The sequence below is a fragment of the Xenopus tropicalis genome, chromosome 8 (assembly GCF_000004195.4).
Source record: "Xenopus tropicalis strain Nigerian chromosome 8, UCB_Xtro_10.0, whole genome shotgun sequence".
In the NCBI taxonomy this organism is placed as follows: Eukaryota; Metazoa; Chordata; class Amphibia; order Anura; family Pipidae; genus Xenopus; species Xenopus tropicalis.
Window position 1 is genome coordinate 98,478,286 of NC_030684.2, and position 15,282 is coordinate 98,493,567.

The window sequence follows — 15,282 nt, forward strand, 5'->3', positions numbered from 1 at the left end:
TGTGACGTTCCGCCGTAAATGTGCACGTTGTGCTCCCTGACAGGCGCCATTGGGGTAGGGGAAGATGGCTGTCGGTCATGTTCGTATGGCAGTCCGTCCCCCGCCGCTTAGGCTTCTGTTCCACAGGTACAAGCACACTGAGGCAGCACGATCTGCGCCGGCACAAGTCAAGGTGACACTAATGCTTTCCCTATTCGCTGCCAGTCATATGCCCGCTTGTGTTCTGCCAGCTCTATGTGCTACTAGGCTTGTCGACTTCATTATAGCGTGCGTGGAACGACTATGCAGTATGGCAAACCCGAGAGGTACTGTACAGCTGAAGGGCACAGGGCACAGGTCGGATGTTCTTATGCGCAATGTCCGTGTCAGTTAGAAACTAAAACCACAGTGCCCAAATGGGCTAACTACATGGTACAATTACTCAGCTCAATTTGTTCCCCATGAGAATACTGAAAGTTGAGATGAACAACATAGTAGAGTAGTAGCATTCTCAAAAACGCTTGTGACCTGACTGTAAGCCAGTGATCCCCAACCAGTGGCTGGGGGGCAACATGTTGCTTACTAACCCCTTGGATGGTGCCCTCAAACCAGGTAGTTATTTTTGAACTTGGGGGCAAGTTTTGAATTAAAACAAGATTTACTACCAAACAAAGCCCCCTGTGAGCTGGTAGTGTGCATAGAGGCTACCTAACAGCCAATCTTAGCCCTTATTTGGCTCCTCCATGAACTTTTGTAATGCTTGTGTTGCTCCCCAAGTCTTTTTACATTTGACTGTGCCTCATGAGTAGGAAAGGTTGGGGACCCCTGCTGTAAACAATGTAGCACAAGTATAGCAAACAAGAGAAAGTTGTGCTCACCATTACATTTTAAACCATTAAGTGTAGGTGCAATAAGGCTGTGACCACAAAATTCATACAGACAGCAATAATAGATCCTCTGCACTCATCCATTATCAGTATATATAGAACATAAAGATATTATGTGCATTAAGGTACCAAGAAATGTCCTCCCCTTAAGGGATCAGTCTTAAGGTGGACAATACATGGGCCGATTTTAACTGGCAATTCAGCATCTTATCTGCTGTGTATGGGCACCCCCAACAGGCCTACCCGACTGGGATCTGGCCGGTTTGATTTTCTGTCGGATCGGAGATTGCATCAGCTCGTTGATCAAATTACCCCAGTATCGTCCAACTTTAGGTGGGCATATCAGGAGAAGATCTGCTCGCTCTGCGACCTCGCCAAATGAGCAAATCTTCCCGTGTATCAGGTCAGGATCGGACTGGGGGGTGCAGGGCCCACTGGGGCTACTGCCTCAGGGGCCTCTGTACCCCCCAATAGGCCCCCACCACTGCACATTGGGGGAGGAAGACCGGCGGTTTGCGGGAGCGCCCTGCAGGGATTAGGTCTTGGCCACAGGATTTTTTCCCAATTTCCCAGTGAATAGTTCTTTTAAGATAAGGTCTGTTAAGGACCCCATACACGGGCAGATTGTAGCTGCTGATATCGGTCCCTTGGACCGATTCGGCAGCTTATCTGCCTGTGTAGGGGCAGAAACGAGGGGCCTGGCCGACCAATATCTGGCCTGAAATTGGCCATATCTCGATCGGCCAGGTTAGAAAATTCCGTCGGATCGGGGACCGCATTGGCTCGTTGATGCAGTCCCCGAACCGACTGCCCCTTGCCACCAGTATAATTTGGTAGTATAATTTGGCCCTGGGGCCAAACAATCGAATTATTATTTTTTTTTTTAACTACACGCTCCCCGATATCACCCACCCATAGGTCGCCAAGAGAGCGGATCTCAGCGTGTATGGGGACCTTTAGTCAGCTGCCTTCAGTTACATTATATTAATAGAACCAGCTGTGCAGATAATATAGGGAAGGGACTGACTACTACTACTTTCAAGGGCAAATGCATTTAAAAATTATTTTAAGTGTGGAACAGTTTCCAATGAAGTATACTTGATTGCTAATTCAAATTGTCATTTATTAGGCACAAAATATTAGTTTGGGGTCCACGTTTGCCCTCAGTGCTGTATTTTGTACTGTATTGTACCCCTAGGCCAAGATGCCCATTAATAACCCGCTAATAATAGTAAGATCAGGGCATCAGACACAAGGTGTCAAAAACTCCTGCCCATCTTGACACATCTCCCTAATGTGTATAGGCACATTAAATGCAATTAATATGCACATGCAGTTATTTTTGTAATATAAAAGTTGCCAACATCTGAAAATAATTGAAAGACACATTGTCCAAAGTGGGTCATTGGGCCACTTGCAATTTCTGCCTCAATTCTTCTAACTGAAATTATTAGATTGTGGTTTAAACAACCCTCTTCCGTAACAATCAGTTAAACAGCTTAGATCTGAATTCTACCCATATTATTACTGAAGTACTTGCAATAGTTGGTAAATTTTAAAACTCTCTAAAATTTCCAGGAGCTTAGAGGCAAAGCTAGGGCCTATGCTTGGAAAAAAATTGTTTAAACTATGTCAAATCATTGAAAATACTGATATGTCACCCTTATAAAAGCAGTTTCCCATGAAAAAGCTGGTTATACATGTACCGTCCCTTAAGGTATGCCAACCAATCATCCCATGAGCCAGACACATATGTGGCCACCTTTGTATTTTTCATGCCAAGTGCCCAAATTATTCCAGCAAAGAAATCATATTTCCATGTATATCATTAGCCTAATAAAGAGTTGTATGAATATCAATACCTGGACACAATGATATTTCATTGGGTATTTAACTATTTCAGTTTGTTATTTATTCTATTTCAAAGTATCTATATTCGTTTGTATATTTGAAACCCAACCCATATATTATTTTTGAGGCCAACAAAAGGCAATTTCACTGGCCAATATGTTAGGTAGCTGCCAGTGAATCGAATTGATAACCATGGACCTCAGGCTGGTGAATCTCTTTTTTTGAGAAACACAGTAGCATGGGATTCTTATTATCTTTACTTTATTTCCCTTGCACAGCCCTGGACATAGAAAACACCCATGTTGCATGTGCCATAATGCTATTTAGTTATTTATATATTGAATGAAAACACATTTTCATTATAATTCAATACATTTCTATTTTTTACTTTAGAATGTGAATTTTTGTCCCCCTGCTGATTCACAGTATGACTGGATTGGGCCTCCTGACAGAAATTCCAACCTGAGACCCATATGTTATTTTATTCCAAAGCATGAAACTGTGCTTGAGAGAAAACTTAGGAAACTGAGGCATGAAACACAGGAATGGAACCAAAGGTTTTGGGCAAATCAGAACCTAAGCTTTATAAAGGTAAACTTTTAACTTCTCTAAATTGTTTTGGATGTATTCCACACAGTGTATTACTTTATCTATTCTTTGAACAGTGTTTGAACAGTGTTTTATATGTTTTATGTTTTATAAATCGACATTTTGCATGTAGAATTAGCTACAAATTCTCCACGCTTACATAATTTTCAAAACATTTGGCCACTGTTCAGAGACAATTTTATACAAATATTAAGGTAAAACACAAGCACAATATATAAATACATTAGCACATGGCATGTGCCAAAAAATTTTCAACCATGTTTATGTGACAAAAGTCACGTGATTTTAAGCATTTGGTTCGGCCAGGAATGTGGATTCGGGCGAATCCTGCTGGAAAAGGCAGAATCTTGGCCAAATCCTGGATTCAGTGCATCCCTAATAAAATATGGCTTATATAAAGCATTCCTTATATTAAGGACTGTCACTGTTGTAATTTTATAAACCCTTTCATTCTAAAACATTAAATTTCTAATGCAGTAAAAATATATATATTTTTTTTTTTTGCTTATGCCTCAGGTTATGTTGATTTAAGAGGCATGATAAAATGTAAATATGTTTGCATAAAGTAATCTTGTTATCTGTTTTGCTCCCAGCACGTCTGAATGATTGCAAAATGATAGATTTAATGTGATTATTTTTTAATTCGTCTTTCAGGAAAAAGAAGAATATATTAAGGTGAAACTAAAAGCTTTGGGATTGAGTGAAAGAGATGAAGAGGGTAAGATATAATATTGCTTTCCCTAAATTATTGAGCAAGTGCAACCCATGTGCAAAAGAAAGTAAAATGAGGGAAGCTATCACAGATATAAAGTAATCAGACAGATAACTAATGGGGCACAATTGTGAAAACCCCTTACAGGAAATCTCATGTAAGTTTTCCCATTGACTCCCCATGTTATAAACTTTATTTAATCATAAGTATATAACTAAAGTAGGGGAAGTAGAAAGCAAACATTATGACATCCATAAATAAAAATATCTAATAATGAGAAGTATGATGGTTTATTGGGTAGCACGAGGTTCAATTACAGCTTGATTAGTGCAAGGAGTTTGTATGCTTATCCCATCTCTGCATGGGGTTGGCAGCTACTGTTTTTCCTTTTTAATTTTCATAGAGAAGGTTTGCAGAGGTTAAATTAATAAGACAAAAAGCTTTGTGAGCTTTTCTTGTGCTTGTCCTTCTCTTTACTTTTTATTGATAACAGTGATATTGAGTGTCCAGATTACTTTTAATTGTGAATTACATATTTTGTAGAAGACTGGCAAGTCCCAGGGTTTTTACATATGTTTACTGAGGGATTAAGGGATAAAGTGATCCCCAAGGAGAACTGCAGTATAAACATCATTACAATCACAAGTTTTGGCAGTCTGTTCTCAATCTGGCAATATGCAACCGTCATACAAACTGTACCAGACAAATTAGCAAAGCTAATGACAGTGACATGGTTCCAGAATACCTAAAAATATATCTCAGATGGACCACAAACTCTTGTGCTAGTCAAGCATCAGAAATGGGCTGACATTGATGATTATTAAATGTTTTAGCACTAACTGGAACCCTCTATTGTTTCCAGCCACTATTATTGATCTAGAAAACTAGTTAATGGTCACCACTACCAGTGGTAGCACTAAATTATAACACATAATAATTATCACATCACTTTGTGGGAGTGTGTTGTATAATGAAACAGAGGATACTGCTGCACTGTTTGTAGAGATGGGCAACACCCTTTGGTTGGGTAGCTATGTTTATTAGATCAGGAGGAGGACCTGGGATTAGAACCTGTGGTATAGGTAGTTGGTGAAAATGTAAACTGTAGGTTTTATGCAGTGTTACCTGTACTAGAAATATCAACCCTGCTCTATAGTATCATCAACTTGACATGGAAGTGTTTAAGAAAACTAGCATTCTAATTGGAACTGCTTGCTTATTGCTCTATATAAAGAGGAGGTGGTGGTTTTTGCAGATACACAAAAGTAGTTTCCAATTTATTTGAACTGCATCATAACTCTTTGAAGCAAATGGCAAGCTGAATCCTCCTTGTTTATGACGTAGTCCTTTTGACAAATTGAGAAGCTACAGTCGGGTTGCCAGACAGTTGGGTTCAGGATCTTCTAGAAAGTGGGTGAATTTTTCTGTGGTGAGCTCAAATCTCACATTTTGATAAATCTGCCCCTAAGTGTTAAAGGTTTTTCATGGCTGGTTTATTAAAGGAGTTGTCCACCTTTAAGTTAACTTTTAGTATATAGGGTAATATTCTAAGACAATTTGCAATTGGTCTTCATTTGTTATTAATTGTAGATTTTTAATTATTGCAGTTTTTATTAACCAGGGTGCGGTTTCAATAAAAGACTGGTATATGAATAGGAGAGAACTTGAACAGGAAAATAGGTATTAAAAAGTAACAATAATAATTAAACTGTAGCATCAGAGCAATAGTTTTTTGGCTGCATAAAAAAAAAAAATAATAATGAAAACCAATTGAAAAGTTACTTAGAATTGGACATACTAAAAGTTAACTTAATGGTGAACCGCCCCTTTGTTGATTATTTTATAATGACTTATTTTAATAAAATCTTGTCATTGTTTACAGGAAGGAAAAGAACATTGAATGCAGAGGAAATGGCTGAATTCTATAGGGCGTTTCTTAGTGAAAATCTTGAAAAGCATGCATGCTACAACAGGTATAACCTTCACTCCACTATATGAACCTTGCCGTGGCTAAAGCAATGCTCTACATAGCACTTGTTTAAATGTGATCCTCTGTTTTAGCATTTACAGAATCCACAGATTAACTGAAGCGCAAGTACTGTATGTTGTGATACTTGCAGGTTGGGGGCTGGAACTTATAACATTCCCTCTTATGTAGATACATGATAGTAATTGCAGCTTAATAAGAATTCATAAAAAAAAAAAAAAAACGAAATTGTCATAAAGTGCACTTTATATAACTGATTAAATTCAATCAGCCAGTTTGGTCCTAAATTCTATAAACTTCTCCCCAGTTAGTATGACCACGTGCAAGTTTATAGAAAAAAACATTTTGATTAAATATAAAGGAATACCAGCCTTATAGATAACCCACTTTAGCTTTTTTATGGCAACACTGACTGCCCCAAACAACATGGGGCTTCACTTGTTTGTTAGTGAATCAGCCAATTAGCCTTGGGACTGAGCAATGAGAGCAAAATAATCTGCCCACCTACTTGATTTATTTGTAAACTAATTGTAAACTATCTGCCTGTAAGTGGTCAGATATTTAAAAACAGACTATTATATGTCCTGCAGTTTTCAAAATTAACATTTGAAAAATATGTCCACTGTATTAGGTAAGTCGGAACATGCATACTAGCAGGTAAATAAAAGTAGTTTAAAAAATTAGTCCCAACAAACCTGAAGATTAAGTATAATTAGCTTTTCATGTATAAAATATTTTTTTTTTCTCTTGTTTCCTGTATATTTCAGAGAATGGTATGGGAGGAACTTTAGAATAACCTTTCTGATGGGCCAGGTTGCACTTCAGAGATTTTGGAAGAAACTGTCGAAAAAAGAGAGAGGGACTGAAACGTGAAACCAATTATTTTAACCAGGATAAATAAAAACAATATGAACTGTTTATCTTAGGCATCCCATGTTGTATGTCTTTGGAGCTGCTGCTGTTTCTGCAAACTGATCAGATTCTGAGACATTTGTCGGTAAATTATATTAAATTGAGTAATAATGTTAAGAGTGTAAAGGCCTGTTTGATTAAAGGTATAATAATGTGTCACTGCATTATATTTTCTTAAAATAAGGTTAAGATTTTGGCCTGTTGATGCTTTATCTTGAGTTTGTAAAAGAAAGCAGCACCTTTATGTCCTACAGCAGTGATCCCCAACATGTTGCTCCCCAACCCCTTGGATGTTGCTCTCACTGCCCCCTAACCAGGTAGTTATTTTTGAATTCCTGACTTGGGGGCAAGGTTTGGTTGAATAAAAACAAGATTTACTGCCAAATAAAGCCCCCTGTAAGCTGATAGTATGCATAGAGGCTACCTAATAGGCAATCTTAGCCCTTATTTGGCACCTCCATGAACTTTTATGATGCTTGTGTTGCTCCCCAAGTCTTTTTACTTTTAACTGTGGCTCACGAGTAAGAAAGGTTGGGGAGCCCTGTCCTAAAGAATAGTAAACCAAATAACTACCACTCTGAGTAGCTCTGAAGCCACTCTGAACTTAGCCAGAATGGCATGGAATGTTATACATAGTTTTGTAAACACAGATGCGTTTTTTTCAATTCTCTTTTCCAAATCATTAATAAAGAGGGAAATTACAGTGGACCTAATACTTATCATGCAACCACACAACACTAAGAACCCTAGTTCAGTGACTGCTACTCTCTACACATGATTGTTCAGCGGGTTCTCTATCCATGTACAAAGCAATACATATAAAATCTTGTTTTTATAAATCCTACAGGGTTGATCTGGAATAGCAAAGACTGTGTTGATGTCCATTTCAAATACTTGCTTTTGCTTTATAAGAACAGGGGCCCTATATGCATGAAAAATAAACAACTATGTTGCATTCCAGTCATAAGTAGTGTTTTTCCTCCATTCCTTTTTAGTCCTGTTTCCCTGGTAAAATGTTTAAGTCAAACATTAATTAATTAATTACTGGATTTACTCCAGGTCTAAAGATATCCATGCATTTCTAAAACCCTGCTTAATTCATTTTCTGTGAGCATCAGCCACATATCTTTAGAGCAATTGTTTATCTAAACATTAAGTTAGCCTTTAGTAAGTCTAATAAATATTAATAATAGAAAGAAGTAGCATAACTTTTTACCTGCAAGTAACAAAAACATTTTGGATTATTTCACAGGGACAAATGAGTGGATGTGAAGTAAAATATATGATTCTTAAAAATGGGTATTAAGTCAAATCAACTAGACTTGCTGTATTTCTATAGAATGAATTGAGAAAGCCAGTCAGATGACTAGCGAAAGGTCTTCAAGAGAAGAAAATACAGAAAGTCAAGTTGATTTGACTTATTACCTATATTATTAACTTATTATCTAAATGACCTAGAACAGGCTTGATATTTCCCCCACAAATTTCCAGAATTTTTATGCTTAAGCTCACCTTGTTGATTAACAAATATATTTTCCAATAATATCTAAAATCAACAAAGTGTTAAACCCAAGGAGCGTAAATAGGCAATATCACCATATCTTGCCATACCGCCACCTTTCTGGTTTTGACTTGGGAAGAAGAAGAATAGCATCAGTCATTTTTGGGATAGGGGCTTCATTATGATGTTTGACAAAGTTGTAGAGCTTAAGAGACAATGAAGATGCAATCTCTTCCTGCATTTCAGAACTATCTATAAATTCTCATTGATCTTTAAATGCATTACCGAAATTACTTTAATGTTTAATGGAAAATCAAAGCAATGTTTGCATCAAAGGGTCTATCTGTTCTCCAATCATGCATTTCCTGAAAACTTTTCAAGCCAACCAATTTTTCATTTGTTTTATTTTCTTCCCTCAATCTGTTAATAGGAAATTAGCTATAAAAAAAAACACAGTACTGCAGCCTGGGTACCTTGAGACTTGTCATGTAACTTGAAGATAACTTTTAATACTTTCTGGAAAGTGAATACTGTCATGGGAATTTTTTTTTCAAAAAGCATCAGTTAATAGAGCTTCTCCGTCAGAATCTTACATTGAACTCTGTTTTTCAAAAACACAAACATATATTATATTTAATTTTGAAATTTCACATGGGGCTAGCCATATTCTTCATTTCCTAGGGTGCCACAGCCATGTGACCTGTGCTCTGATAAACTTCAGTCACACTTTACTGCTGAGCTGCAAGTTGGAATGATATCATCCCCTCCCTTCCCCGCCCCCCCCCCACCCGCCACCCGCAGCGGATCAGCAGTAATGGGAAGGGAGCAAGATAGCAGCTCCCAGTAGATATCAGAATAGCACTCAGTAACTAGTACTAATAGCACTAGTAAAAAATTCAAGTCTGGCTTGCGACTCCTCCAGTTACATGGGAGTAGGAGAAATACAGTGGCTTGCAAAAGTATTCGGCCCCCTTGAACTTTTCCACATTTTGTCACATTACAGCCACAAACATGAATCAATTTTACTGGAATTCCACGTGAAAGACCAATACAAAGTGGTGTACATGTGAGTAGTGGAACGAAAATCATACATGATTCCAAACATTTTTTACAAATAAATAACTGCAAAGTGGGGTGTGCGTAATTATTCAGCCCCCTGAGTCAATACTTTGTAGAACCACCTTTTGCTGCAATTCCAGCTGCCAGTCTAGGGTATGTCTCTACCAGCTTTGCACATCTAGAGACTGAAATCCTTGCCCATTCTTCTTTGCAAAACAGCTCCAGTTCAGTCAGATTAGATGGACAGCGTTTGTGAACAGCAGTTTTCAGATCTTGCCACAGATTCTCGATTGGATTTAGATCTGGACTTTGACTGGGCCATTCTAACACATGGATATGTTTTGTTTTAAACCATTCCATTGTTGCCCTGGCTTTATGTTTAGGGTCGTTGTCCTGCTGGAAGGTGAACCTCCGCCCCAGTCTCAAGTCTTTTGCAGACTCCAAGAGGTTTTCTTCCAAGATTGCCCTGTATTTGGCTCCATCCATCTTCCCATCAACTCTGACCAGCTTCCCTGTCCCTGCTGAAGAGAGGCACCCCCAGAGCATGAATGCTGCCACCACCATATTTGACAGTGGGGATGGTGTGTTCAGAATGATGTGCAGTGTTAGTTTTCCGCCACACATAGCGTTTTGCATTTTGGGCAAAAAGTTCCATTTTGGTCTCATCTGACCAGAGCACCTTCTTCCACATGTTTGCTGCCCCCCCCCCCCCCCCACATGGCTTGTGGCAAACTGCAAACGGAACTTCTTATGGTTTTCTGTTAACAATGGCTTTCTTCTTGCCACTCTTCCATAAAGGCCAACTTTGTGCAGTGCACGACTAATAGTTGTCCTATGGACAGATTCTCCCACCTGAGCTGTAGATCTCTGCAGCTCCCCCAGAGTCACCATGGGCCTTTTGGCTGCATTTCTGATCAGCGCTCTCCTTGTTCGGCCTGTGAGTTTAGGTGGACGGCCTTGTCTTGGTAGGTTTACAGTTGTGCCATACTCCTTCCATTTCTGAATGATCGCTTGAACAGTGCTCCGTGGGATGTTCAAGGCTTTGGAAATCTTTTTGTAGCCTAAGCCTGCTTTAAATTTCTCAATAACTTTATCCCTGACCTGTCTGGTGTGTTCTTTGGACTTCATGATGTTGTTGCTCCCAATATTCTCTTAGACAACCTCTGAGGCCGTCACAGAGCAGCTGTATTTGTACTGACATTAGATTACACACAGGTGCTCTCTATTTAGTCATTAGCACTCATCAGGCAATGTCTATGGGCAACTGACTGCACTCAGACCAAAGGGGGCTGAATAATTACGCACACCCCACTTTGCGGTTACTTATTTGTAAAAAATGTTTGGAATCATGTATGATTTTCGTTGCACTTCTCACGTGTACACCACTTTGTACTGGTCTTTCACGTGGAATTCCAATAAAATTGATTCATGTTTGTGGCTGTAATGGGACAAAATGTGGAAAAGTTCAAGGGGGCCGAATACTTTTGCAAGCCACTGTAATAGGTTACCTAAAAGCAGTTCTAATGGTGAAGACAGAGCTACTTAGTAGCAACTACTTGTTACACCAGAAAATACCCTGCCATAGACAATACTATGAATTACCTTTGTTAAAACACATGTAGAGACAGTTATAAGTAAACAATCAGCATTGTCTTTTTTAGTAGCCGTGACAAGTAGCTGTTACTAGTAGCTATGTGTGTCTTCACCCTAAGGGTGACACTAGTCATGGCTACTAAACACCTGAAAATACCCTGCCATAGATAATACTGAGAATTACCTCTGCTAAAACACATGTAGAGACAGTTAATCGGCACATCATCAGCATTATCTATTTCTGTAGCTGTGACAAGTAGCTGGCTCTTTCTGAAAGCTTAGATGCAGAATGCACTAAGAACGCTGCTTACACATCAATATTACAACTAAAAATTACAAAATACATTTGTTGGGTCAAGAATAATATTTTGAATAGAGAGTGAAATATTTGCTATGTAAACAGTGTTATTAAGAAATAAAAAGTATGCCATAAAATCATGAAAGTATCCCTTTAAGATTTGAAATGGCATGTGCTTCCAAGTGTTTCACAAAAGAGGGCAGTAGTGAGCCAGATAGCTCACTATACTTAATATGAACATGTTAAACTAAACTAACCAATTCAGGAGCACTTTCTTTGAAATTGTTGCCTTTATTGTTAAAGATAAGGAAGATCACACTAGCTTTAATACAGAATATTTTTAATATTCATTGATATTTATCATTTTTTTCACTTTCTGATATTAGAGAGTTAATTATAATGTATTTTGCAAATTGTATGGTCTCCCATAATGTAAGAGCACGTGCCTGGGGTGCATTGTTGAGGGGGTGCTAGGACCCTAGGCAAGTACCTCTCCTGCCTCCTCTTCAGGCAGCAGAGGTGGCACGTGGAGGAGGAAAGAGAGGATGAAGTTGCTGAGTGGGGTGGGATGAGGCTAGGGGCAATTTGTATTGGCTCAGCTCTGATCATTCTATAGCAGTGCTGTCCAACTTCTGTTGTACCGAGTGCCGGAATTTTTCCGACCTACGTGGCGGAGGGCCGATAATGGAAGCCAGTTTTGACCACTCCCCTTTTTGAAACAGCACCCACTTGAAACCACACCCATGTTATCACATGACCATACCCATATTAATGGTTGTAGTACAGCAAAAACCTGCCATACTCTGCCTGCCCTACCCTGCTTTTGTGTGTGCCATACTCTGCCTTCCCTACCCTGCCTGTGTGTGCCATACTCTGCCTGCCCTACATTGCCTGTGTGCCATACTCTGCCTGCCCTACCCTGCCTTTGTGTGTGCCATACTCTGCCTTCCCTACCCTGTCTGTGTGCCATACTCTGCCTGCCCTACCCTGCCTTTGTGTGTGCCATACTCTGCCTTCCCTACCCTGTCTGTGTGCCATACTCTGCCTGCCCTACCCTGTCTGTGTGCCATACTCTGCTTGCCGTATGCTGCCTGTGTGTATGGCACACACAGGCAGCCTAAAGTGACACAATGCTGGCACTGCTCCTACAGTCTGTACAATAACTATATATTTAAAAACTTTTTAATTGCAGTACCACCACAGTATATGTTCTGTTTGTAGTATGAAGGGATTATTTGTGGGTTTCTACTGCTCCTGAGGTGTGAACAGGGGAACAATGGGGGTGATTACAGCCTGAGCCTGAGGTGTGAACACTGCAGGGGGTGAACAATGCAGAGATTAAAAGGTGTGAACAACACAAGGGATTACATATTTAAACAATACAGCCTGATTACAGCCTGAATCTGAGGTGTGAACCATGCAGGGGGGGCAGTTAATCACAGTACTGATACCATTTAAAGCTTACACAAGAGTAAGCCATCAAAGCAGCCAGACAGGTGGGGGGCCACACAGAGGGGGGCCGCCAGTTGGACAGCACTGTTCTATAGGATGTTTGCCACTTGTGTTTGGAAGTATGGCTATGGTTTGGTGCCGATCAGATCCCAGCTACAGATGCGTTTTATTGTTCTTGCCAAATATCAGATTATCATTGCATTTCTTATCAATATATGCAAATCCAGGAAAGTGGATCTGGAGTACAACAAAATTGACTACAGTGCTTTATTATTTTATAGCTTTAGCATCACAGTGGCAAGCTGTAGGCAGACTTTGCTATGCCCTGTATAAATGTATTAACACATATGCATTAAATACAAATATGTAGATTAATAGAGCTTTCTACCTCTGCACATGCAGTTAGTGACTATAGTTATATAAGTTATATAGTTATATAAGGGTCATTTACTTAGTAAATCGCTAGTGCAAAGTGCTTTTTCGATGCAATATCTATATGTATATTAGTGCAACCACAGCAGTCATAAATGAGCCCTATAGTGCCTATTTTCCCCTAAAGAAGAGTATACAGGTATGGGACCTGTTATTCAGAATGCACTGGAACTGGGGGGGGGGGGGGTTTCCAGATAAGGACTCTTTCCGTAATTTGCATCTCCATACTAAAAATTATTAGTCTACTAAAAGATATTTTAACCCCATGAGGATTGTTTGTCTTCAATAAGGATTAATTATATTATTTGTCACGGTCGGCGCCCTAAACCAGAACAGATGCCAAGTTCCCTTGTCTCGGCTCGGCTTCACCAGTATTGTGACCGCCTTTGGCTTCGGGAGGAGCCCTCAGCTACTCAGATGCCACCTGGACTTAACGAGAGGAACAAGGCAGGAGTTCTGGCAAGCAAAGGGGCACGACTGTGGATAAAGTCAGTTAGGCCGAAGATCACGGTACAAATAGGGTTAAACAAGTTCGACGTCAGGCAGGCTGGGTCGAGGCAGGCAGAAACCAGGGATCGTCAGACAGGCAAGGGTCAACCAGATAATCAAACAGCGGGGTTAGGCAAAATCGGAGTCAAAAGTACAAGCCGAGGTCAGGTTACGGATTTCAGAATAGTCAGGAACAGGCCGGGTCAAAAACAGGAAAATTACCAACGGACAAATGCACGAAGCTCAGAAAGGCACCAGAATCAAATTCCATCACGGGCAATGAGAAAAGGCAAAAAGTCCCTTTAAATGCTTTTGAATTTCGCGCGCATTGCGTGCTGACGTCATCACGCCAGCGTGCATGCGCTTAACAACGCGGAAGTGCGCGCGCTTGCGCAATTAGGGACATACCGGTGCAGAGGGAAGACGGCGCGGCGGGTGTCCGCGCCGGTAAGGTAGATTTCCTTACATTACCCCCCTCTCTAGGGGGGACCACTGGACCCCCAGGCTTCTCAGGAAACCTAGAATGAAATTGCCTCCTGAGGCGGTCTGCCTTGATGTCATCAACTGAGACCCAAGAGTTCTCCTCAGGACCGAAACCTCTCCACCTAGTAAGATATTGAAGCTTACCTCTCACGAGGTGGGAGTTGAGGAACTCTTGGATCTCATACTCAGGCTGACCTTCAATCAGCACCGGGGGAGGAACAGCCAGATGGCGAGTGTTAGCAGCAGGTTTAAGGAGAGAAACATGAAAAGTATTAGCAATCTTAAAACTAGGAGGTAACTGCAGACGGACAGAAGATGGATTAACTATAGAAATAATGGGATAAGGCCCAATGAACCTAGGCCCCAGTTTGGGAGAGGGAAGCTTCAATTTAATATTTTTGGTAGACAACCACACCAAATCCCCCACCTTATACTGGGGCGCTTCCCGGCGGGACTTGTTAGCAGCTTTCTCCTGGGCTAGGGAGGCTGCGGACAATGAATCATGAACTGAAGACCAAATTTCCGAAAATTTCAAAACAGAAGAATTGGCAGAGGGTACAGAGGAGTTAGATCCAGAAAAAGAAAATGCTTTGGGGTGTAAACCATAAACAACAAAGAAAGGAGACCTCCCTGAAGAGGAGTGGGTAGCATTATTATATGCGAATTCCGCCCAGGGAAGCAATTCAGACCAAGTGGACTGATTATCGGATACATAGCATCTGAGATACTGTTCAAGGGACTGATTAACCCTTTCAGTTTGACCGTTAGTTTGGGGGTGATAGGCAGAGGAAAAGGACAATTCCGTACCAACCAGGGAACAGAAAGCACGCCAAAATCTTGACACAAACTGGACGCCCCTGTCAGAAACAATATTCACAGGAAACCCATGAGACTTAAAAATATGAGTAATGAATAGATCAGCCAAGGTCTTAGCAGAAGGGAGGTGTGGGAGAGGAATAAAATGAGCCATTTTACTGAATCTATCAACCACCACCCAAATCACTGTCTTACCCTGAGAAGGGGGTAACTCCACAATAA

The 15,282-nt window shown here is 40.3% G+C and overlaps 1 protein-coding gene across 1 annotated transcript; it reads left to right on the forward strand.

Moving 5' to 3' along the window:
* Positions 1–19: 19 nt before the first annotated feature.
* On the forward strand, positions 20–7,640 carry coa8 (cytochrome c oxidase assembly factor 8). The gene is made up of 5 exons (XM_004917179.4): positions 20–172; positions 3,111–3,308; positions 3,981–4,044; positions 5,921–6,011; positions 6,793–7,640. The coding sequence occupies exons 1-5, from the start codon at positions 65–67 to the stop codon at positions 6,896–6,898; spliced, it is 567 nt and encodes a 188-aa protein (XP_004917236.2). The 5' UTR covers positions 20–64; the 3' UTR covers positions 6,899–7,640.
* The last annotated feature ends 7,642 nt before the right edge of the window (positions 7,641–15,282 follow it).

Coding starts and splice junctions, on each gene's coding strand:
- coa8 (XM_004917179.4), top strand. CDS start 65: ATGGCTGTCGGTCATGTTCGTATGGCAGTCCGTCCCCCGCCGCTTAGG. Junction 3,309..3,980: donor AGAACCTAAGCTTTATAAAG/GTAAACTTTTAA, acceptor TTCGTCTTTCAG/GAAAAAGAAGAATATATTAA. Junction 4,045..5,920: donor GAGTGAAAGAGATGAAGAGG/GTAAGATATAAT, acceptor CATTGTTTACAG/GAAGGAAAAGAACATTGAAT.